Here is a 24,713-nt window from a genome sequence, read left to right on the forward strand (position 1 = left end):
AAGGAGAGCAAAAAATTATTTTTAAATAGTGCCACTGACCTGTGATTAGGCAACTTTCCTGTGTGTGTGTGTGTGTGTGTGTGTGTGTTTAATGATTATCTTCATTACTGATAATAAACCCACATTGAACTCAAGTCACTGATTGATAGTAGATTTATTGCATACTTTAACAGCTGACTTTAACAGTAACATTTTCAGTATTTTATCCTGGCAGTAATGATACAGAATCACCTGATAAATGGCTATTTACACAAACTTAAAATCAAGCTGTTAGTAATGCAGGACTGTGAATAGCCATTTATCAGGTGATTCTGTATCATAACTGCTCAGATAAAATACTGAAAATGTTACTGTTAAAGTCAGCTGTTAAAGTATGCAATAAATCTACTATCAATCAGTGACCCTGAGTTTCAGTACAACTCTGAATCATGCCACCTGCAGACGTTTTCTGACCACACTGCAGTGGTGGGGTGTATTAGGGATGTATAGGGGACCACTGGATAACTTTGTGGACTCGTGCACCCAGAATGACCTGCTCCTAAATGTGATGAAGACCAAGGAGATGGTGGTGGACTTTAGGAGGACTCAGACTTTGATTGAGCCCATAACCATCATGGGCAATTTGCTGACTATCCACTTAAACGAAAGACCCAGACTGACAATGTATACAGACTCTATTTCCTGAGGAAGCTCAGATCCTTCAGACTGTAACAAGATGCTGGAGATCTTCTACCAGTCTGTGGTGGTGAGTTACTGTGTTGTGGTCAGCATCAGCGTCAGGGATACCAGCAGGATTAACAAGGCTGGATCTATCACTGGACACAAACTGGAGATGTTTGGGTCAGTAAGGAACAGGAGGTCACTGAACAGCTCTCCATCATGGACAATCTATCTGACCTGCTCTAGACCACACTACAGAGTCAGTGGTCACTCATTCTCCACAAGACTCACTCAGATTCATCTCACAGAGAATGCTACAGGAGATCATATACACCATTCACTGTAACACTGTACAATAGCTCACCTGTGTGTGTGTGTGTGTGTGTGTGTGTGTGTGTGTGTGTGTGTGTGTGTGTGTGTGTGTGTGTGTGTTGTAACTGTGTAAGCTGCCCTCATAGGATCAGTAAAGTTTATCTATCTATCCCTCCACATGCATTCTCAGTGTAGAGAAGGCTACATGTCCACTGATGTAAACAGAAGAAGACTTTTCAGTGTATCTGTATAAATATCAGGATATTACTCAGGGTTTAAATGTGTGACGTCTTTCCTTATTCCGCGGTAAGGAATATACGTCAGTGTGTGGGCGTGTCTTTAGTATGCTAATGATCACCGTCGATGTGATGGGCGGGGTCTACTGCTGTGGCGCATCCGCGTCTAAAAACCAAACAAAAGAAAAAGACTGAATAATAACTGATGCCTTTTTTTTGAAGAATTAGGAGGATATATTATTATATATTTACAGGCTCTTTCTGTTTATATTTATTACTCCAAGTTATGAGCAACTATTTGGACGAACTGTTTAATTATTGATTGATTCAGTAATAATTTATTAACCATTTCCGCTTAAACTCTAGCTTATTTCCCTCTTTAATTCTTTAGTTGTTGTTTTTCTTCCATTTCCGCATAATAAAGGGATAATAAAGTAAAACCCAACGAGGGCTTAAACTAGAAAAAGAAATGTGCGTGTTGTGTTTAATGTCTACTAAGTGTGTCTTGAATTCCGGGTCTGGATATTTTAAAGGAAACATTTTTGGATCTTTCAGAAGACTTTTTTACAAAAATTAACTGAATTGGGGAATAAATACTTCCAAAATAGAAAAACATGAAAGCAGAACACAGAAATAAATGGATAAAATAGAAAAGAATTACAGTAATAAAAAATTGACTACCACACATTTAAAAAATGTATTATTGTATTTATTTTGTTTAAAAGTTTGGCTTTTATTAGTTATTTTGTTCACACAAAACAGCTGGTTCTGGGTGGAAGTGACGTCTTCTTACCGGATGTTACGCAGAGCAGTTTTCCCGCGCTTTGAGGGCTGAGGGGGAACGGTGCAGTGTGACTGGTCAGAGTGGAGGTTATGGACGGGGCGGACTCAATGCCGTGAAGTGTTTTTAAAATTCAGCTGTTTGCTTTCAGTCAAGGTGACATTTAATTATTCAGTATATTTTCACGTAGTTTGAAGCCGAGCCGTGACAAACACCCGGTGTTTCTCAGGATGCCTCCCAAAAAGCGCAGTAGCGGGCCCGGGACTCCTCCGAGCCGGGAGGCGAAGTGCGGCAGCAGGAAGGAGAGCTCGGGGCTTTCTCCGGAGAAGTACGTGCTTTACCATGGTTTCTGCACTGGACCCGGGCTTTATGTCTTTAAATAATAAATGACTAAATCTCAGAGGAAAGCTGTCCACCGTCTTGCTGCTAGCCGCATAACTAGTTTGCCTAAATAACGTTGTCCGTAGTTAGCTAGGAAGCTAGCGGGGTCAGTGTGATGCCATTGTTAAGCTTCATGTCAGATGACCACGACTTCATGACTCTCAATATAAGCTTACCTTCATATTTATATGCGTTCTATACATTTACATATCCAGTATATGTGCTGATTAGAAAGTTGTATCTGTAGTTGCCTTGTTGTTATTGTTTTATAGTCATCCACTAAACTCTGTGTACTGATCAATCACCGTCATCAGTCTGCACTACTGAGATGACCGATCACTGATCACGTGGTGTCGGAGGCTGATGACCAGCCCATGGCTCCTCTTGCCCCTCCAGACCTGCCTGATTGTTTGTAGTCTCTTTACTAGTCTAATACTGGGTAGGTCCTCTCAAACAGCCTCGGGTCTTCATGGCATGGATTTCACCAGATGTTGGAAACCTTCATGTGATCCTTGGACCCCTGCTGAAATTGCAATTTTTTTAATGCACTTTCATGTTGTGAATCTCTGCTTCTGCCACATCGCACACATGTACTATTGGACTCAGATCTAGGACGGGGAAGAACGTTGTCATTGTCATGTTGATGAAACCAATTTGAGGAAACATTTGTGTCATGTCAGGGTCCGTTATCATGCTGGACGCGGCCGTTGGAAGATTGTAAATTGTGTCTATGAATGGATTCACACGCTCATTGCTGTGGCATTAAAGCAGTATTTAAGACTAGTATTAACAGGCCCAAAATGTGTTTATTAAACATTCCCCACATCATTACACCACCTCCACCTGCTGACACCAGGCAGGCCGAGCCCAAGGATGCGTGCTGTTGGCTATCGACCCAAGCCATCGTTACACAAGGCCTTTCCTTCTGCAGAACACTGCACAATGGATGTTTATCTTCAGTACACCCGAGTAAACTCGTCCCAATAGACCCTAGAGACTGTTGGTCGAAAAAAATCCCAGGGCAGTTATAGAAATTCTCATCTCATCTCATAGTCTGTCCATCCTACCGTCATTCCATGGTCAAAAACCTTTCTTTCCTATTCCAATTTTTTATGTGAACATTAACTGGAGCTACTGACCTGCACCTGTATGTTTTTAAACACCTGAGTAGGCATGTGTGTATGTACGTGTATACAAACAAAGCTGTATTGTATTGAATTATTTGTAATATTTAACAACATTCTCACCGTCAGGCACAAAGAGAAGGATCCAGAGTTTGTAAACCTTTGTAAGGACCTCTCAGTCTCCAACTCGCTGTGTACACAGGCATGGACACTGTGGGAGTCGATGACCACGACTGTAGACGAAGTCATTGTAAGTGTTCATCTTTTCACTAATGTTTAATCTACACAACATGTCCATCTGCCTTTGTGGCAATGATTCATACATGCTTTATCTTCATATCATTTCGTTTAAAAGGAATCAAACCAACAACTCTGGGGCGCATGCGTGTACATTTCAGCCGTGGACTCGGACGAAGTCAGGTTCACCTTTACAGAATTTCAGAAGGCTGTTGGTTTGAGGTAAAAAGCACTATCAAGCATAAATAACAAGCAAAAAAGTACCTCCAGAGATTAATCTTTTGATTTTAGAAGTCATGCATCATGTCTTCTTGGCTACTATTTCCTAAAGAAACTCACTTGTAAATTGTGTTCATTTCGAGGTTCATGCTTGCGTTTCTGTCTTTATCCTGATGAACCATATTCCTGCTGTTCTCTTACTTTGCAGTATGAAGCAGTTTCTCACTCTGGTGCGAAAGCTGGATGAAAACGTGGACACAATAAGCCCTAAAGTAAACTCCTCGGTCACAAGGCTTTCAAAAAAATATGAGGTGTCGCTGGCTCTCTATCAGAGATTCGTGAAGTAAGATTGGTTTTTTTTTTTTTGAGTAAGACTCAGCATTAATCGTTGTGTAAATGTAGCACTGAATTTATGTAGGGGATAAACCTCAGTGCATCCTCAGAATCGAAAGTACAGTGAGGGGAAAAAATGATTTGCTCCCCTGCTGATTTTGTACGTTTGCCCACTGACGAAGAAATGATCAGTCTGTAATTTTAATGGTAGGTGTATTTGAACAGTGAGAGACAGAATAACAACAAAAAAATCCAGAAAAACACATTTCAGAAAAGTTCTACATTGATTTGCATTTTAATGAGTGAAATAAGTATTTGATCCCCTATCAATCAGAAAGATTTCTGGCTCCCAGGTGTAATGAGCTCCCAGTAAGGAGCTGAGATTACAGTAGGAGCACTCTCGGGGAGTGCTCTTAATCTCAGCTCCTTACCTGTATGAAAGACACCTGTCCACAGAAGGAAGCAATCAATCAGATTCCAAACTCTCCATCATGGCCAAGACCAAAGAGCTGTCCATGGATGTCAGGGACAAGATTGTAGACCTACACAAGGCTGGAATGAGCTACAAGACCATCTCCAAGCAGCTTGGTGAGAAGGTGACAACAGTTGGTGCGATTATTCCCAAATGGAAGAAACACAAAAGGACTGTCGATCTTCCTCGGTCTGGGGCTCCATGCAAGATCTCACCTCATGGAGTTTCAATGATCATGAGAACGGCGAGGAATCAGCCCAGAATTACACTGGAGGATTTTGTCAATGATCTCAAGGCAGCTGGGACCACAGTCACCAAGAAAACAATTGGTAACACACTACGCCGTGAAAGACTGAAATCCAGTAGCGCCCGCAACGTCCCCCTGCTAAAGAAAGCACATGTACAGGACCATCTGAAGTTTGCCAGTGAACATCTGAATGATTCAGAGGTCATGTGGTCAAATGAGACCAAAATCCAGCTCTTTGGCATCAACTCAACTCGCCGTGTTTGGAGGAGGAGGAATGCTGCCTATGACCCCAAGAAGACCATCCCCACTGTCAAACATGGAGGTGGAAACATTATGCTTTGGGGGAGTTTTTCTGCTAAGGGGACAGGACAACCGCACCGCATCAAAGGGACGATGGACGGAGCCATGGACCGTCAAATCTTGAGTGAGAACCTCCTTCCCTCAGCCAGGGCATTGAAAATGGGTCGTGGATGCAAAGAGGAGTGGGCCCAAATTCCTTGAGATGTGAGATGTGTGCAAACCTGGTGGCCAACTACAAGAAATGTCTGACGTCTGTGATCGCCAACAAGGGTCTGCCACCAAGTACTAAGTCATGTTTTGCAAAGGGGTCAAATACTTACTTATTTCACTCAATAAAATGTAGAACTTTTCTGAAATGTGTTTTTCTGGATTTTTTTGTTGTTATTCTGTCTCTCACTGTTTAGATAAACCTACCATTAAAATTACAGACTGATCATTTCTTTGTCAGTGGGCAAACGTACAAAATCAGCAGGGGATCAAATCATTTTTTCCCTCACTGTAAGGCTAATCTATAAATAAAAATGTTTAAAATTCAACAGTTTGAATTATTTCTATTGCTTTAACGTATTTCCCCTGAATTATTGCTAAAGGATGTTTTTAGACAATGGTAGTGTTTGTTTGTTTGTTTGTTTATTTATTTAGTCAGTGAGATCTTACTTGTCCTGTCCCGGATTAACTGTGAACCAAGAAAAATCTTTAAACCATCTTTTTCCCCCCCAGAACATGTGCAAAAATCTACAGTGTGCCTGATGAAGTTAAGTAAGTAAGATCATTCATTAATCCATGCATTACTTTTTCATGTTTGTGCAGCTTTGTTTTTGTTTTTTTGGACCTAACCCTTTGATTTATCTTTTCACTCAGGAGACGAGAACTTTTGCGCTGTAGCTGGATCCTATTCCTCTTGGCTAAAGGTGGGATAAAAACTTGATGCTCACAGCCACATCTCTGTGGATATGGAGATTATATATATATATATATATATATAAAATATACACACACACACACACACACACCTCACAAAAAGTTAAGGATATTCAGCTTTCGGGTGAAATTTGAGGATGCACCTAAAATGCACTATAACCTTTCCAGGTGAACTTAATTTGACCTTCTCTACACTTTTGAATGCACATGTCCAACTGTTCAGTGTTTCAGTACTTTCAGTAACCCTAACCCTGCAGAACTTGCTGTTCTCTAACAAGGTGCTTAACAGCAAAATTCACAACTGGTGTTTGATCCATGAATCCACCAATAAATTTTCTGGTTCAGTTAGAATTGGTATTTAAACAGTCCTCTTCATCATGCTGTTCACATTTTGACATCATGAGACCAAGACCACACCTAACAACTGATCAACAGAACCTCACCATTGTGAGGCTTCAAACAGGATGTTCTCAGAGGGAAGTGGCCACTGAGCTTAGAGTGTCACAGAGTGTCATCAGCAGGTTGGGACAGAGATACAGAGACTGGAAGAGTCACAGAAAGGCATAGAAGTGGACGTCCTTTGGCCACATCCCACGTTGATGACCGCTTCATTGTGAACAGTGCCCTGCGGAACCGGATGATGAACGCCACTCAACTTCAGGCACATTTAAGGGAAGTGAGAGGAACCCAAGTGTCACGTCAGACCATTCGAAACCGTTTACATCAGCGTGGTCTGCATGCTAGACGACCTGCAAGGGTACCTGACCACACCACCAGGCACAGGCGTCGGGCCAGGGAGCATTTACGCTGGACGAGGGACCAGTGGGCCTCAGTGCTGTTCTCTGATGAAAGTCGATTCACGTTGAGCAGAAATGATGGACCCAACGACGTTGGAGACGTCAAGGAGAGCGCTATGCATCAGCCACTGTTGTGGTGGTGTTACAGTCTGGGCAGGTGTGTCCACTCAATACAGAACTGCCCTACATCTTGTGAATGGTACAGTGACAAGCCAATACTACCTGAATAACATCATTAATCCAGTCATTGTGCCCCTGCATGAACAACACAGGCCTAATTTCATCTTCATGGACGACAATGCTCCAGCTCATCGAGGAGCATCATTAGGGAACGGCTGCTGGAGGCTGGGGTACCTCAAATGGAGTGGCCTGCACTTTCTCCAGACCCGAACCCCATAGAAAATCTCTGGGATCAGCCGAGTCGCCGTGTAGAGGCTCGTAACCCTGCACCCCAGAACCTCAATGACCTGAGGGCCGCCTTCAAGAAGAGTGGAATGCCATGCCTCAGCAGACAATAAGTCGACTCGTGAACAGCATGAGACGTCGTGGTCAAGCTGTAATTGATGGTCAAGGGCACATGACAGATTATTGAGACATTGAGATTTTTTGTTGTGGTATACCCACCACTGTTGTTGGCTTTTGTTTCAATAAATTGTTTGAGATGAGGAAATCACCATTAAATTAAAGTATATACACTACTCACAAAAAGTTAAGGATATTTGGCTTTTGGGTAAAATTGGGTCTTGGTCTCATGATGTCAAAATGTGAACAGCATGATGAAGAGGACTGTTTAAATACCAATTCTAATTGAACCAGAAAATTTATTGGTGGATTCACGGATCAAACACCAGTTGTGAATTTTGCCGTTAAGCACCTTGTTAGAGAACAAGTTCTGCAGAAAGTACTGAAACACTGAACAGTTGGACATTCAACAGTTGCATTCAAAAGTGTAGAGAAGATCAAATTAAGTTCACCTGGAAAGGTTATAGTGCATTTTAGGTGCATCCTGAAATTTCACCTGAAAGCTGAATATCCTTAACTTTTTGTGAGGTGTGTCTTTGTGTATGTGTATATATATATATATATGTGTACGTGTGTGTGTGTGTATATATATATACACACACACACACACACACACACACACACACACACACATACATACATACAGGGGTTGGACAGTGAAACTGAAACGCCTGGTTTTAGACCACAATAATTCATTAGTATGGTGTAGGGCCTCCTTTTGCGGCCAATACAGCATCAATGACTTGGGAATGACAGATACAAGTCCTGCACAGTGGCCAGAGGGATTTTGAGCCATTCTTCTTGCAGAATAGTGGCCAGGTCACTACGTGATGCTGGTGGAGGAAAACGTTTCCTGACTCGCTCCTCCAAAACACCCCAAAGTGGCTCAATAATATTTAGATCTGGTGACTGTGCAGGCCATGGGAGACGTTCAACTTCACTTTCCTGTTCATCAAACCACTCTGTCACCAGTCTTGCTGTGTGTATTGGTGCATTATCATCCTGATACACGGCACCGCCTTCAGGATACAATGTTTGAACCATTGGGTGCACATGGTCCTCCAGAATGGTTCGGTAGTCCTTGGCAGTGACGCACCCATCTAGCACAAGTATTGGGCCTAGGGAATGCCATGATATTGCAGCCTAAACCATCACTGATCCACCCCCATGCAACAGTCTGGGTGGTACGCTTCTTTGGGGCTTCTCCACACTGTAACTCTCCCGGATGTGGGAAAGACAGTGAAGGTGGACTCATCAGAGAACAATACATGTTTCACATTGTACACAGCCCAAGATTTTCGCTGCTGGCACCATTGAAACCGACGTTTGGCATTGGCACGAGTGACCAAAGGTTTGGCTATAGCAGCCCGGCCATGTACATTGACCCTGTGGAGCTCCCGCCGGACAGTTTTGGTGGAAACAGGAGAGTTGAGGTGCACATTTAATTCTGCAGTGAGTTGGGCAGCTGTGGTTTTATGTTTTTGGATACAATCCGGGTTAGCACCTGGACATCCCTTTCAGACAGCTTCCTCTTGCGTCCACAGTTACTCCTGTTGGATGTGGTTCATCCTTCTTGGTGGTATGCTGACATTACCCTGGATACCGTGGCTCTTGATACATCACAAAGACTTGCTGTCTTAGTCACAGATGCACCAGCGAGACGTGCAATTCGTCCTCTTTTGAACTCTGATATGTCTCCCATAATGTTGTGTGCATTGCAATATTTTAAGCAAAACTGTGCTATTACTCTGCTAATTAAACCTTCACACTCTGCTCTTACTGGTGGAATGTGCAATCAATGGAGACTGGCCACCAGGCTGGTCAAATTTAGCCATGAAACCTCCAACACTAAATTGGCCAGTGTTTCAGTTTCATTGTCCAACCCCTGTATATATATGTGTGTGTGTGTGTGTATGTGTATATATATATATATAATTAAAAGGTGTGTCCAAATTTTATATATATATATGACCCTTGTATGGCAGTGTGGTGCTGCTACACTTCAGTCAGCTTTTAAACACCTCAGTATGTTTAGCTTGGTTTGCCTTTCATAAGGCTATACAAAATGCAGTTAAAAAGTCTTTAATTAGTCTTCATGCATAGACCATATGTATTCTGAATCCCATAAGCTTCATTATGTGTGGCACAGCATATGGTATTGTGCCTACACAGTGCTCTGTGTTCAACAAAACCTCATTTTAAACGCAGTGTAATTACTTCCATGTGACTTAAGGACACACAAATTTAAGTTATAGCAAAACAATAGGAGGTAATGAAATATAAAAAAAAAAGACCCAAGGGTTTTTGAGGCAAATCAATTAATCACAAATTTAAAAATGTGATCTTTTAATATACATTCTTGAAAAATATTTTTAGCATTGCTTTTTTTCAGCATTATTATTAGTATTTTTATAAATCTTTCATATTTCTCTGCATTATTGCTTTTTTTTAAAGGAGAAACTGCAGCCTTAGAGTACATATCTCTGCGTTTGTGCTTCTACAGGAAGTGTTCTGCAGATGGAGGATGACCTGGTGATAGCCTTCCAGTTACTTTTGTGCGTCCTCGAGTTCTACATCAAGCGCTGCCCATCCTCTCTCCTCCAGCCCCTTTACAGTAAGCAAGTTACTGTTGATCTTCCATTACAAAAATGATTTAATTCTTCCAGCAGGAGTCTACAGTTAATCTGAATAAATCTAAATAATCTACTTTTCTCTCTTCCCAATCAGAATCCGCAATCGGTGAGGCGACGCACAGTCCTCCGACTCGGACCTCGAGGCGGAACAAGGCCAAGCCTCGTCCTTCCGAGATGGACGTGCAGTTGCTGGAGACACTGTGTAAGGAGAGCAACTGCAGCGTAGATGAGGTTAGAAGATCTACATGCATCTCTAGAATTTAAATGCAGTTAAATTAGCATGGTAGAATTAGTGAGTGTGCACTGAGTGAGCTTTTTCCTTCTTTTACAAACAAAGCAATATTTTTAGATTAAAGAAACAAGACAAGACTAAAGATGAATCGTGCACTATGTAAACAAATCAAGAGAGATAAATGCACTTTTTTTTTTTATTACTACGCACAACAAAGGTATTGTAGCGTATGGCAGGGAACGTATCCCCGTTTTGTCAGGGTCAAAATGTTGATGCTGAGGTCACGCCTTGTGTGAGGTGTGTAGTGAAGCAGGCCGTGGCATTTAGAACAGTGTTACATCACTGAGGGAAGCTTGCTATGTTTAATCAAAACCACATACCAAATGAAAGCTTTTTGTTTTACACGCATCAGCTAGAGTAAGATTGGGTCTATGTACTACTGAACTGCTTATCTGTTTGTTGTCAGTTTGATCAGTTCAGTGGATGAACTTTTGGGTTTTTTTTTTTTGCATATTAGACTTACAAGTAAGTGAAGAGTATTCATTGGTGCGTCTCAAACGTATGGCTTCAACTTTTAATTACAGGTGAAAAATGTCTACCAAAGCAGTTTTTGTGCCTTCCTGGACTCCATGGGCTTCTCAGGATCTCAGGAGCTTCCAGCAGTAAGTTTCATTCAGCTTGGATCAACATTTGATGTCCCAAAGTTTTAAGATGGACAGTTGTGTGTTTTTCAAACTGATTTGGATGTTCTGCTAGATATTTCAGGTGAGTTGGGGGGGCTGTTCTTGTTACCGAGCGAATAGGAGGAGATTAGCATCCATTTAATGTAAAGATGTTTTATTGCCTGTACATCAGTGTTTCAGCATAATTTGTGGTGGTGATGGACTTTGTGCATGATGTGACTTATGTTTAGTTGTATATAAAATAAGCCTTTATGCCACTTTTTGGCCTAGTGTGTCCTGAGTTTCCGTTTCTGTCAAAGATTTATTGCATTGCATAATTAATGTACGAGAACAATATTTTTTATCTGTAGTAATATTTGAATTTCTGTTTTATATTCGAGCGCACTTCATGGAAAACCTACAAAATGTTCTCTGAAATGATTGTTTAAAGATGTGCAGCGAACGTGAAGTTGTATATGAGCTTTGGGTTGAGCTTCTGGCTGATTACACCTGATGACTGAAATACTATAAGAGTCAACAAGCCTGTATTACCAGTTGCTTGGTTATATTACAGGATTATATAGACTCTGCTCTTTTATGATTATTGGGAATGTTGTTGCTGGATCAACAAAATATAATTGAATGTTAAATTTCACTTTAGAGTATATTTGCAGTGTTTAAAAATCACTGTCATCTCTTTATAGGTGGAAACTCTATCCAAAAGTTATGAAGAACTCTACCGTAAAAGCATGGACTTTGACGCACGACTGTTCTTGGTCGATGACGAGACCCTCTGCCCAGTCAAAGCAAAAGTGTAGGTGTTGCTGATCTTCCCACCTTCGTAGGAAGAATTTAAAAATGAAAACTCATGGCAATTAACTGAATATGGTACTTTTTTTTTCTTGTAGAACAAAAGTAGAAATGACTCCTAGAAAGAATCTGGCTGGAGAGGAGACTGTCTCCATTCCACCACAGACCCCAATCAGGTAGGAACACTTTGCAGATCACACAATAATACAGATATATGATTAAGGCTCAGCAATTAATCGATTCTGATTTGCAATTTCTGAAAGTGCCGTTCATGCACCACTCAAAAGTGCAGTTCAAAGTGCGACTCGCTCGATAGGTTTGCGACCCCTTAAATGACAAAACACACAAGTGGACAGGTAAAGTTTAGTATGATTTATAGCCTTACTTAACCGTGAGAGAGAGTGAGTTATTGCCGTCCTGTGAATGATACAAGCACTAATTAGCAGCATAGCGGAGACCAGGAGTATTGATCTGGGTCCAACAAGCGAATACAAATCTAACAAAGGAAAAAAGATGACCTTACAGCTGAATGCATTGCTGTGTGAAATTTCTGGAAGTATTTTGGTTTCAGTTACACAGATAACCTTTAACAGCAGATGATTTGCAAAATGTGCCATAAAACCTCTTGTAACATGAGCATGATGAATATTTAGCTGATCGGAATTCCAGAGCACAACTTCGAGCTGTTCAGCAGTCCATAATCTCTCAGGTGCTCACACCAGATGGCACAAAAATAATGGCTGCCATCACAAACGGCTCAAGTTCATAGCACAAGATCTCATGGCAGTTTACTCTGTGTTAAAGACTAGCTTTCAAAGGTATCCGATTCCCTTGCAAGCCGAGTTCTGATACCGGAAGTTTAATCAGGGTTGGCAAAAATAGATGAAAAAAGGTTTTGCACGTTAAATCACAATAAGTTGGTTACCGCCATATATGAATATTGTAAACCCACATCTAGATAAGGGTTTAATAAAACCATACTAACATGTATAGTGTCTAATTAATGATGCAAAGGAAATTGTACATGTAAGTAGAATAGTTAATGAACAGTTAACAGGTTAAATAACATGATTTAGTCTCAGTAGATAGTAATCAAATCAGAACCAAACAAGTGTTGAAGAGCCTAGATGCCAACTATTTTACTAGAAGTGATGATCTAGAAACTTAAATACAAGGGTACATCTTAAAAAAAACTATTATAGTTTGTGTCCATACCACTAAGGGGCAGGTACAGAAAACTTCCTTTCTGATTTCAGGGGCATTTCAAGCCATTGTCCTGTCCATATCATATCTGCTTAGCATGATCATTATGTTGCTTAGCAACAAGGGCTTACTGTTCCCAGACATGATGTGGTGGATGAATTGTGAATATTATTAGTAATAAGTAATTAACTTATAATACACAGAGTTTTGTTATGGTTTGCCACAGCTGGCAGCTAACAGGAAATGCTCTTCGGTTTTGAGGATGACGAGTCAGTGTGAAGTGTCAGCCTGCTAATGATGTACTTATAATAAATTCACGTTCTTGAGTCCTTTTTCATTAACACTTCGGTACAAGAACAGCATCAGATCTGCAGTAATTGTACTCTGACAACCATTACATGAAAAGCTCAGCACCACTATTCCCAATTTTTTTGAGGTGACCAGTGAGAATAGATAATCTCACACGCCCAAAGTTTGACCCGTTTACAGAAGAAAATGGGGGAAAACAATGTTGTAAAGAAATTGTCTTAAACAAATGGTTAAACTACACACATCATGGTTAAAAGCCCCAATCATCCAGTGGTCCACAATCAGTTATTACTGAAAGTAGATTACTTTGGGAGAACAAATTGCGCTTTCATACACGGCATGCTAAATATAGTTAAAGTTTTAACTAGCTGTTATTTTATCAGGATTTTAGTTACTGCAGTACAAAGTTTAGTACAAGTACAGAATGGACCCTTTTTTCCTCAAGAATCACACGTCTAGTTTCAGGCCCTAAATGTGAAATGGCAGACACTGGTGTAGCTATTGGTTATAAGCCTATAAAAATGACTGTAAATGTTTGATCAGGACAGAATAACCCTACAGTCCATCCTCTGTGTGCTCCAGTTAAGAATCATATGGGATATTCCTGCTTTATATTATTTGTAACAGTTGAATTGTTATTGTTCTCTTCCAGAGCTGCATTATATTCTATCCAGCAGCTCAGGGGTGAGCTTACCTCTATCAGTGACCAACCTTCAGGCATTCTCATGGTTTATTTCAAGGTATGCTTCTGAACAAAACATCCACACACTTACAATACTATTTCCGGCGTCTTACACTTGGTCCCCAACATTTTTAAAGATTATCCAAGCATTTTTTCTACAGAGACAGTCATGACATGAGGCTGGTGATGTTTGTTTCTGAATCTAATGCAAGAAATGTTTACTATATTATTAAACCAGTTCTAGTTTTTTTTGTAATCAGGTGATAGGCAAGTACTAGTATTCATTTGGAAACACATACAGAGTAAAAGTCTGTAACATGCTGTTCGCCCAACCCTAGAGATTCTAATGATTTTTTTTTTTTTTTAATTATTATTAAAGGACTGCACTGTGGACCCATCAGAAGACATAACAAACCGGGTTGACCACCTCGGTCAGATCTTCAGCCAGAAATTTGCTCAAGCTGTTGGACAGTGCTGTGAAAGATTGGGCAAAAATGTAAGAAAGCAAAAACTCAGATAGTCGATTTGATTGTTACCTGAATGCTATGCTTACTGTATTTCTGTTTTTGCAGAGATTTACTCTAGGTGTCCAACTTTACTACAAAGTCATGGAGTCCATGCTGAAGTCTGTAAGTATAATTTAGTACAATGAACTGTATAAGATTTGGTGGAAACAAAAGTGACTTTAATTTTCTGCCGGCTTCTTCAATCTTGCTTTTTAGGAAGAGAAGAGACTCTCAGTGCAAAATTTCAGGTAATATTAATCATCTCCACTCACAGGGAGCCTTTAAATAAGCATACAAATAAGGAATATTATGAAAGTCTCATTCTTTAAGGTAACACACCATTATTATTTGTTCCTCAACAGCAATCTCCTGAACAATGCTACTTTCCACACCTCGCTCCTGGCCTGCGCACTGGAGGTTGTCCTAGCGACTTATGTTGGTAAGCCATGATAAAGCACACAGTCATTTGGCTTGGCCAATAAAATCAGCTCATATTATGGCTCCTTGTTCTTATTAGACTTCAGTGAAAATAATTAAACAGAAATGCTATTTATGGAAAGCTACAATCAATCCTAAGCCATTTTATAACACAGCTGTGCTGAATTCTTAAATTTAATTGGTCAGAAGCTTTATATTAATACACTGCAGAATATCGGCAGCCGTTTGTGAGCACCTGAAAATCACACCCATATGTTCAACAGCTAGTGCCCTTTTACTATTGGAATAAATTCCAAACTTCTAGGAAGTGCTTTCACTAGATTTTGGAGCATGGCAGGGATTTATTTATTATTTTATTATTATTATTTTATTATTTGTAAAAAATCACTTTTTGTGAGTTAGTAGTATACTATATTTCCAAAAGTTTTGGGACACCTCTCCAAGTCATGAATGGAACTCTTAATGGTTCAGCATAAGAAGACATTTTGGACAATTTCATGCTCCCAACTTTGTGGAAACAGTTTGGGGATGACTCCTTCCTGTTCCAACCTGACTGCACACCACTAACCAAGGCAAGGTCCATAAAGACATGGATGAGCGAGTTCGGTGTGGAGGAACTGGTCCTGACCTCAACCCCATAGAACACCTTTGGGATTAATTAGAGTGGAGACTGCGAGCCAGACCTTCTCGTCCAACATCGGTGCCTGACAAATGCTCTCCTGAACCTTGTGGAAAGCCTTCCCAGAAGAGTTGAAGCTGTTATAGCTGCAAAGGGCAGGACAACTCCATATTACATTCATGTGCAGATGTCCCAAGACTTATGGTCTGGCTCGCAGTTTCTGCTCTCATTCATCCCAAAGGTGTTCTATGGGGTTGAGGTCAGGACCAGTTCCTCCACACCGAACTCGCTCATCCATGTCTTTATGGACCTTGCTTTGGTCACTGGTGGGCAGTCATGTTGGAACAGGAAGGGGTCATCCCCAAACTGTTCCCACAATGTTGGTAGCATGAAATTGTCCAAAATGTCTTGATATGAAGCTGAAGCATTAAGAGTTCCTTTCACTGGAACTAAGGGGCCGAGACCAACACCTCAATTCATTGATTTGGAGGGGTGTCCCAAAACTTTTGGCAATGTAGTGTACTAATAAATTGCAAAAAGAGATTTTTGTTTCGAATTTGTTTATTGGTAAATATAGAAAGAAAACTTTGCTTTAAAATGTACTAGTCATAACTGTAAAGTTTGTTGGGTGTTTTTTAGGTTTTCTGTTTGTGATTAGCATATCAATAAAGCCATTTAGCATAAAGCATTTAGTTTCTTCTTGCATTTTGATTATATATCTGTAAATATTAAATGTTTTGCTGATAACTGCCACTTGCTTTCTTTAGGATGTTCTCTGAAGAACGGTGCCAGCAAACCTCCTGAAACTAACCTGTGCTTCCCCTGGATCTTGGATGTCTTCCAGCTGCATGCTTTTGACTTTTACAAAGTGATAGAAAGTTTCATCAAGGCAGAGCCCACTCTGAAGCATGACATGATCGAACACTTGGGCCGATGTGAGCAGCAGATCATGGAGAACATTGCATGGAAATCGGTGAGTTTTCCTTTCAACTCCTGCATCTGGCATTCTGACATGATGTTTTTTTAAAAAAACACAAAGCACCAATTGAAAATAATATAAAGTTGACTTAAGAATCTAGCTGGGTGGGTCGGTAAACATTTATAGGAATATTGACTGTCGTAAAATATTATGCAGACGTCAGGCCAAGAACACTGACACTGAATTGACTGTAATGTTTAATGTGTTTGCGGCGGTGTTAAAAGCAGTTGGTGCTTGTTGGCGCCTGTTTGGTTGATTTGGCTTGATGTCAGCGGACAGACAGTGTCTGTTCAGTCATGGATGTAACTGCAGGAGAACAGAAGTGTACAAACAGAATATAAAAATTTAATATGTTCATTTTCTGAAAATCTCAAAATAATATGTACTTTATATTAAATTTATTCTTTTATTTTTTTAAACACTATGCCTTGGGGTAGGAGTGTCCACAAAGGGCCAGTTTGGGTGTGGGTTTTTGTTTGTTCTGTGTCCATGTGAAGGAGTCATGGTGAAATTTTTCCCATAAGCTTTTTCTGTCTGGAACCAAATCTAGAATCTGTTTTCAGATTCCTCTGGCCACTGGGAGCATCTTTTTGCATCAGGCTGCTGGAGCAGTAGTACACAAGTGGGTTGAGGCAGCAGTTGGTGCTGGCCAGTGAAAGCATGACGGGGTGCAATGCGCTTGCAAATTTAGCTAAACTACAGCTAGTCACAACACCCACTTGAGTGAGAGTGTAACACAGCAGGTTGGTGTGGTATGGGGCAAAGCAGAGCAGAAAGATACCCAGCACACAGTAGATGAGAGAGAGTGTGCGTCTGTGGCGGCTTTTCCCACGGTGAGGCATTCTCCCGAGCACACGCAGCACACGGCAGTAGCTGAACAGTAGGAGGAGTGCAGGCAGCAGGAATGCAACCAGTACCAGGCCCAGAGCTGCTAGGATGAAGGTTTGATGGCGCCCCAAGGATGGGTCAAGAAGGCATGTGTGGCGACTCGCTGAGGCTGCTGAGTGCATGAATGGAAGTGCCAAGCTTAGTCCTAGTACCATCAACCAGATTGTGGTGCTCAGCACACATGCGTTATGTACATTCTTCGGTCGCTGCGGCACAGGGCGCGTCACGGCAAGGTAGCGGTTCAGCCCTATGCACGCCAGGAAGAAGATACCTCCATACATACTGATGTACTTGAGAGTGAAGGTCAGCTGGCAGAAGACACTTCCCGGAGACCAAGACATGCTGTGTGAACGGTTGTAGTAATAATAGACACGCAGTGGAAGGGAAAGAATAAAGAAGAGGTCCACGACAGCCAAGTTAGCCATGTAGACCATAGTGCTGGTGATGGTCCATGGCACAAGCCACAAACGCCAGAGTGCCATGCTGTTGCTGGCCAAGCCACATATGAAGATGAGGCTGTAGGAGATCTGGTAGTAGGTGAAGCGGTATCTGGTGTCCACAGTACAGTTAAGTGGTGTCTGAATGGCTGTGGTGTTCATCAGATCCATGATAGGCTCCGTGTTTTCTCTCTCTTTAGCTGCGTCAGTCAGAGCTTGTGGGCTTTGTTCCAGAGCTGAACCTGTGGAAGAGCAACGTTGCAACTGACATTAATATTTAAACTTTTGGGATAGGATACAACCATATAGTTGAGGTTTAAAGGCCTTGCTTAAGCCACCACAAAGCCACCACTTCCTTGCTGTTGACATATCTACTGAACATACTCGCAGATTTACAAACACAATTTATTATTTGCACAGTACAAAGCTGTTGGTGACCTTTGCACACCTATATGTGATGTATTTGTAGTAATTGGGTGTGTCACCACCAGTTATCTATTTTCCATTTATTCATGGACCGTAAGAGGAAGTGTCCACTTCCTGTCCATGCCAACCAGGTCGTGACATCACTTAGTGACTTGTCCCCTACTGAGCTGCGTTGTGTAGACCTTATTTCAATAAAGCCTGGCAGTAATGAAATTAATAGCTTGACATATTGGAAGAGTGATTATTTCTAAAACCAAGTTGTCGGTGTTCACATTTGTTGTGATTTTAAAAGTCCCGTTTGGATTTTTTTTTTTATCACAGGGATGCATTTATCCTACATTGTCTGCAGGAACAGTAATGTCAGAAATGTTGTTTCAGGAAAGGAAATGTGGTAATATAAGATGGAAACTGTTTCGTAAAAGATTTCCTGAGTTTCTGTGGGTAGAACCACCACTATGTCAAGCCTGCAAAATAACTACTTCAATAAAACACATTCAGCAGAGTTGTCACTGGGTTACTGATTACCAACACGATAAAATTAAATTGTCATATAGAAATGTTTAAAGATGCATGAGCTGAAACTGAACCAGGTATCTCTCAAACTATGCATATGTTGGTTTTCTTTTTCCCGGTGTGTACATGTGCAATGCACCTAACAGCCAACACCCATTAAAAAGTCAAAAACCTATTTACGCTTTCCACCACAGCATACATACTGTAAAGCAGGAAAAACGCTCACTAACCCTAGTTGCACGCCAGAACCGATACACATCTCTTCTGTTTCTGATACTGAAACCTCCAGCATCGCTCAGCATCAATGCCCTGTAGATTAAAAACTAAACACTAAAATAATTACATTTTTTTAACTGATGCACTATATATACATAAAGACACACACATGCAATTTAAAACATAAATAACTTGCATTTCCAATGTCGTAAAGTACGTATATAATCAGTTGTGACCATCCCAAAAGATATATAAAAATATAAGCCTGTTTCTATATATAAGCAGAAAAAACATTTAGGTGTAATTTTATCAGTATTTAATATTTAGAGTGTGGAATTTGTCAGCACTCATTCCCATGTGGGACATATTGGAAAAAGTTCTTGTATTTTGTCTTCCAGCTCTCATCTACTCAGTACACTGAGATTCCTCATCTGTTGCCTGTAGACATTCCTTTATTATCTAGGCTAATGCAACTTCTAGTATATTATAATAAAAAATAAAAAAAACAAAATATTTTAGTTTGGAGAAATTCTATACCATACAAGAGAAAAGTGCATTTAATCTCACATGTTTGAAAAAAGGTATTATTTACATTGAGTTCATACAGTTTATTGACTTACTGGTTTGCTTTGCTTGTTGAATTGCGATGATGGACTTGTTGCTGGTGTCCGAGTCTGTCGGTCGGCTGATCTGAAATAACTTCTTAAAGTGTGTGGTGAAGGACGTCTTATAACTGAACAAGCCCTCATATCGTGTTTGTGCGTGTGCGCGCGTGTGTGTGTGTGTGTGTGTGTGTGTGTGTGTGTGTGGGAGAGAGCAAATACATGAGGCCATCTTTCGGCGATTTCCTGATCTTCATTGGCCATTTATCCTTAAATATATGTGTTTAAGTACTTTATTGCTGCTAGAATAGAAAAACTCCACATTTTAACATGATAGATAGATAGATAGATAGATAGATAGATAGATACTTTATTCATCCCAAAGGGAAATTCACAATGTTGTGAATGTTATGAGATGTTGAGTTATCACTCAAAAATACAAAAAAAAAAAGAGCAGTCATCTTTATTTCCCCATGAAAAATGACAGGAGCCGATTGACACCACCAGACTGTCACGAAGCATCACTGACCTACTCATTCACTTCTAGCAGTAATTTAGAGTAGTCATTCCACCTACTGGAATGTTTCTGGGAGGTAGAGGGAAAGCCATATGGGCTCAGGGAGAACATGTGAAACATCACACAGACCTCAACTCAAGCTCATTAACCAGGGACCATGGAGTTGTGAGGCAAAAACACTTCCTGATCCTCCACCATCACACTGACCTAGCCTTATAAAAGGTGTAGCCAGTCATGTTGATGCACCTAAAGCCACAGTCCAGGCCACAGTTTTAGTCTTTTAATAAATTGATTTGTTCTATGAATTGTAATTATAAAAAAAAAAAAAAAAAGACATTGAATTTATGAGAAAGTTCTGGAAAATCCTGGGGTCTATATCTCCTTGTAAGCAACAGGCAATTAAAGAGAAACATTGAAGTTGTAGCTGTAGTCAGTATTGTTCCTGAGTCATGTAGCATTAGTTTTCAGAATTCTGATGGACTCTTAAACTGACTTGTTGTAGATTATCCACTTGTTGGTTAAGGCAAGTGCAGTCCATGTAGCAAACCCACCATTATTAAGTCCATCATGTTTATTATTAAATTCATATTAGCCAGATTGCTAACATTTATTTTAGACTTCAGTAGCCTGTAAATAATATCAGCTTGGGCCTAATGTGTTCTTTCTATGGAAAAAATAATAAGCAAGAATCTTGTACACATTTGTGAAATGAGCTAAAATAGTTGGTTTAAAATCAGTCTGTGCTTTATTCTGCACTTAACTCTCTCTGCCTTCAAAAAGGTTTACATCTGTATAGCAATACAATTAAATAAATAATAAATCCATGTAGTATCCATGTACAGTGGTACCTCGGTGTTCGACCTTAATTCGTTACACAAGTCGAATACCGATTTGGTCGAAATTTGGACCAAATTATTTTTCCCCATAGAAAATAATGTAAAACAAATTAATCTGTTTCAACTCGATGGTTGATCTCACCACTTTCCTCTTGTCAACACTGATGCCTGATTTCCCCTTTTTCGGCGACATGGCTACTGAAATTAGTACGAAAGACAGTGTGGGGTTATAACACAAGCACTCACAGATGATGCTTTCAGAACAGATGACCCGCATAAACGGCCTCACCTCTGTTGTCTACACCAGGGTATGCCGCATGGAAAGCGTGTGCGGTCAAAGCAGCTCTTTTTAGGTCGGGTCGAACACAGAAAAATATTTTCGAAAACTGGAAATTTGTGTGAAATACAGTTCACATCATTCGTTCGAATTTTGTTCGAAATGTTGATATTTGTTGCAATCCTGTATGAAACATGAACTGGCGTTCCTGATGGTCGAGTCGTACACCAAAAATATTTTCATTCACCGAGGTCAAATTGACTCGAAAATTCGAATCGAATACCAAAAATTCAAACTCGGAGGTGGTAGAGGACCGAGGTACCACTGTATGTAGGATGTGCAGGTAAGGTCAGTAATTGTTGAAACTTCAGTTCAACACATACATGAGTACTACTATTTTTAATTGTATGTCTAAGCAGTAAATATCAGGTTTTATATGTTACAGCCTTATGTACTTAGCTGGGTTAATTGCAGTTTTCGATCAAAAGTTTTTGATAAAAAGTTGTTTTTGCGTTTGTTAAATAAATAAATGAATGAAATGGCATGAGTTGATTTGTGAAAATGCCCAACACAGGATAAAAAAAAAAAACACCTTCACAATACAAAGACAAATAATATATTAGCTGTATTATAAAGATATATTTCATTTAGAAGGGTTCACTGGTACATTGTGTTCTCTTTCAGAGTAGAAACATTGGTCTCCTCATACCGTAGATTCAGTAAACATTAACTTGGCTATCAGAAACTGTGCCATGTTCACAGGAGCCTCGGTGTTGGGACCGTTGCAAGGCGGCTTGCTGCTCTTTAAAGCAGACTTGCGCTTAATGCAGTTCTGGATGGTTTCTGAGGTGAAGTAATAAATAACAGGGTCAAAGCAGCAATTTGTCACTGCAATGCATAACGCGATGGGGTAAGTGGTCTTGACGATCGTCTCCACGGCACAATTATCGATGGCTTTGCTGCGGACCAGGGCATAGAAAACTAGGTTGACGTTATATGGGATGAAGCAAAAGCAGAAGACGAGCAAGTGCACACACACCATCCGCAGGATCTTGGTCTTATTCAGCTGCACTTGACTTTGAATGGTGTCCAGGTTTCTCAGCGTTCGCAAGATCATCATGGAACAGAAAATGTTGATTAAAAGCGGGATCAGGAAGCCCACTGTCACAATGACCACCACGACCTTAGATATCTTGGATTTCCACTGACTGTTGCTGAATTTCTCAAAGCAGGATCTTGTGTCACCAGAGTCGGATGTTTCCAGCTGAAGCCCAGCTGCTAAGCTTATCGAGAATGTGAGCAACCAAACTGAAAGGCAGGCAATTTTTGCTTTCCTTGTAGTCCTCAGCGATCTTGAGGCTAAAGGGTAAACGATTGCCAGAAAGCGGTCCACACTGATGCAGGTCAAGAAAAGGATGCTGCCGTACAAGTTCATGTAGAACAGCCCCACAGAGATTTTGCAGAACACCGACCCATACAGCCAACGCTGGCTGAGAAAGTAAGAAACCCGAAACGGCAGACTGACAACAAAAAGTGTGTCGCTTGCAACCAGATTCAGCATGTAGGTGGTGGTCTCGTTCCTTTGTTTCAGCGTACAAGTGAATATGTACAAAGCCACAATGTTGAAGAGCAGTCCTAGGATGAAGACGATGCTGAACGCTGAGCTGTATAGAACGTATTTAAAGTCATCCTTTATAATACAGTTCCCGTCAGTGCTGTTGTTAGGCATCGTCAGTACAGTGATCTGTGTGTGATCTACAGTGAATGATGGGACCATGTACAATGTCTTAGTAAAGTTTATGTATCCAAAGTTACAGTCCTGATTGCAAATGTCACATTATTCAGTCGATATATTTAAAAAAGAGAGAGAGGAAAAGAGAAATAAGTTCATACGTCAGTTCTGATGAGATCCTGCACGTGCTCAACCACACATTCACAAGGCCTCTCGTATCTTCGTTTCTTTTTTTTTTTCCTTCCTCTTCTTGGTCCGATCAGCAGGATATAACGCCAACATTATCAAATCCAAGATTTCCCAGTCATTCTTCTGCTTCCCTTACTTTGGAGATCCTTCGTATGGAAATTTACAGTTGTCTCTTTTTTCTTTGTCTTCCTCTTCTTAATAATTACCAAAGTCTATTTAAGGCCAAATAGCTTTTTCCGATGTTTTCCTATTGTCCTAATCTCATGTTTTAGCTTCCTGTCTGTTTTCTGTGCCGCGATCGAAGGCACCTCGCTGTTGTCCCCGCGGTCAGCATATGAAGAAAAGTGTACTACTTTGTTCGTCAGGCAGGCTGAAAGAGGGTGGAGCTTCTGCAAATTACCCACCTCCTCCTTCCTGCAGATCCTTCATTTTGTAGTTTCAGTACCATTTCCTGTACAATAACAAGTTCCTTTGCATCGTGGGCGATCCCTTTACACTGTCAACAGTTTCTGTGGTGAGAAAAGTGAGTAATGAGAATCTGTCCAAAGTTCATAATGTAACAATGAGGTCTTGGTTGCATGAGAATGTACACGCACACCTTGCGTGTTTCAGTGACTATCAGCACATTTATAAACTGTGACACCAATGACATTTTGGACCTGAAAAGTAAAAAAGCGAACAGTGCGTTTTTTTTGTCCCCCCCCCCCCCCCATTGATATTTTTCTTTAAAGAATCTGGTATACTGTGATAATTGTAGATGATTACCATGTTTGAAAATAGTCAAGTGACTTCGTCAGCACACGTTGGGGAACTGAAGTGTGACTGCTTTACATATCTTGTAACAGTGATGTCAGAGGTGTTTGATTTCCCCCTGTGGTAGTTTTGGAGAAGTTTGTTAGACCATAATGTAATGCTATTAATTTAACTTTAAAAATGTTTTTTGGGGGAAAGCCCCAAACTTATTAAATAAATTTTCCTGTATTCTGTAGGTTGTTAATTTGTCACAGAATGTGAATGCTTTTGTTTCGAGATACCATTTGTTCACTTATTAATATTGCCTTATTTATTTTTAAAAAATAAAATCATTTTATGTTAATTTGGGTTATGAATTGGGGTGTTGTCAGTGTTAATCATCCATTTATAAAACCCACAAGCTGGTGGTGAAAATAACCAAAAAAAAAAAATTCAATTCAATTCCTCTAGTAGAAGTAGAAAAATTTAAGACAAAGTGTCTGAGAGGGAAAGCAGCACATTAACTAGCATCGCAGTGTGCAGCAAAGATGCTGTCGGTTTTTTTTTGTTTGTTTGTTTGTTTTATCAGAACGGGGTCAGGTTTTGTGCATTTGAGAGCTGCCATCTATGATTAAAGTTCGTGACATGCTAGCAGTTAGAACAGAGGTATTAAAGGGTCGTCATATAACAGCTGTAATCTCGTTGTCTGTAATAACATTGTAGTTTGGGTTTT

The 24,713-nt window shown here is 40.4% G+C and overlaps 3 protein-coding genes across 4 annotated transcripts in view; 1 reads left to right on the forward strand and 2 right to left on the reverse strand.

Annotated features, from left to right (window-relative positions):
* Nucleotides 1-2,018: 2,018 nt before the first annotated feature.
* rb1 (retinoblastoma 1) overlaps nt 2,019-24,713 on the forward strand; it is a 31,995-nt gene continuing 9,300 nt past the window's right edge. The window contains exons 1-17 of the mRNA XM_058415549.1: nt 2,019-2,317; nt 3,624-3,744; nt 3,850-3,953; nt 4,159-4,293; nt 6,023-6,061; nt 6,164-6,213; nt 10,046-10,156; nt 10,270-10,406; nt 10,992-11,069; nt 11,774-11,883; nt 11,978-12,055; nt 14,044-14,131; nt 14,453-14,569; nt 14,646-14,702; nt 14,796-14,827; nt 14,942-15,018; nt 16,404-16,609. Of these exons, the coding sequence (XP_058271532.1) occupies nt 2,220-2,317; nt 3,624-3,744; nt 3,850-3,953; nt 4,159-4,293; nt 6,023-6,061; nt 6,164-6,213; nt 10,046-10,156; nt 10,270-10,406; nt 10,992-11,069; nt 11,774-11,883; nt 11,978-12,055; nt 14,044-14,131; nt 14,453-14,569; nt 14,646-14,702; nt 14,796-14,827; nt 14,942-15,018; nt 16,404-16,609 (1,638 nt within the window). The 5' untranslated portion in view covers nt 2,019-2,219. The remainder of the gene's footprint in view (nt 2,318-3,623; nt 3,745-3,849; nt 3,954-4,158; nt 4,294-6,022; nt 6,062-6,163; nt 6,214-10,045; nt 10,157-10,269; nt 10,407-10,991; nt 11,070-11,773; nt 11,884-11,977; nt 12,056-14,043; nt 14,132-14,452; nt 14,570-14,645; nt 14,703-14,795; nt 14,828-14,941; nt 15,019-16,403; nt 16,610-24,713) is intronic.
* Nucleotides 16,824-20,030, reverse strand: LOC131369108 (lysophosphatidic acid receptor 6-like). Of its 2 annotated transcripts, XM_058415551.1 has the most exons (3): nt 19,716-20,030; nt 19,110-19,188; nt 16,824-18,182 (listed from the first exon to the last, which is right to left on the reverse strand). In XM_058415551.1, exon 3 carries the CDS (start codon nt 18,109-18,111, stop codon nt 17,116-17,118), a length of 996 nt encoding a protein of 331 aa, XP_058271534.1. In that variant the 5' UTR covers nt 18,112-18,182; nt 19,110-19,188; nt 19,716-20,030; the 3' UTR covers nt 16,824-17,115. The 2 variants fall into 2 exon arrangements, with proteins under 2 accessions (XP_058271534.1, XP_058271533.1); XM_058415550.1 differs by lacking the exon at nt 19,110-19,188.
* LOC131369109 (lysophosphatidic acid receptor 6-like) lies at nt 21,419-23,601 on the reverse strand. The gene has a single exon (XM_058415552.1). It carries the CDS (start codon nt 23,102-23,104, stop codon nt 22,031-22,033), a length of 1,074 nt encoding a protein of 357 aa, XP_058271535.1. The 5' UTR covers nt 23,105-23,601; the 3' UTR covers nt 21,419-22,030.

This window comes from Hemibagrus wyckioides, linkage group LG18, assembly GCF_019097595.1.
Source record: "Hemibagrus wyckioides isolate EC202008001 linkage group LG18, SWU_Hwy_1.0, whole genome shotgun sequence".
NCBI lineage: Eukaryota > Metazoa > Chordata > Actinopteri > Siluriformes > Bagridae > Hemibagrus > Hemibagrus wyckioides.

Bases quoted from the DNA above. Each gene is read 5' to 3' on its own strand.
- LOC131369108 (XM_058415550.1), bottom strand. From the start codon at position 19,929: ATGGCCTCATGTATTTGCTCTCTCCCACACACACACACACACACACAC. The intron at 18,183-19,715 runs GTAAGTCAATAA...GCTCTTCCACAG, and splicing joins TCAACAAGCAAAGCAAACCA to GTTCAGCTCTGGAACAAAGC.
- LOC131369109 (XM_058415552.1), bottom strand. From the start codon at position 23,104: ATGGTCCCATCATTCACTGTAGATCACACACAGATCACTGTACTGACG.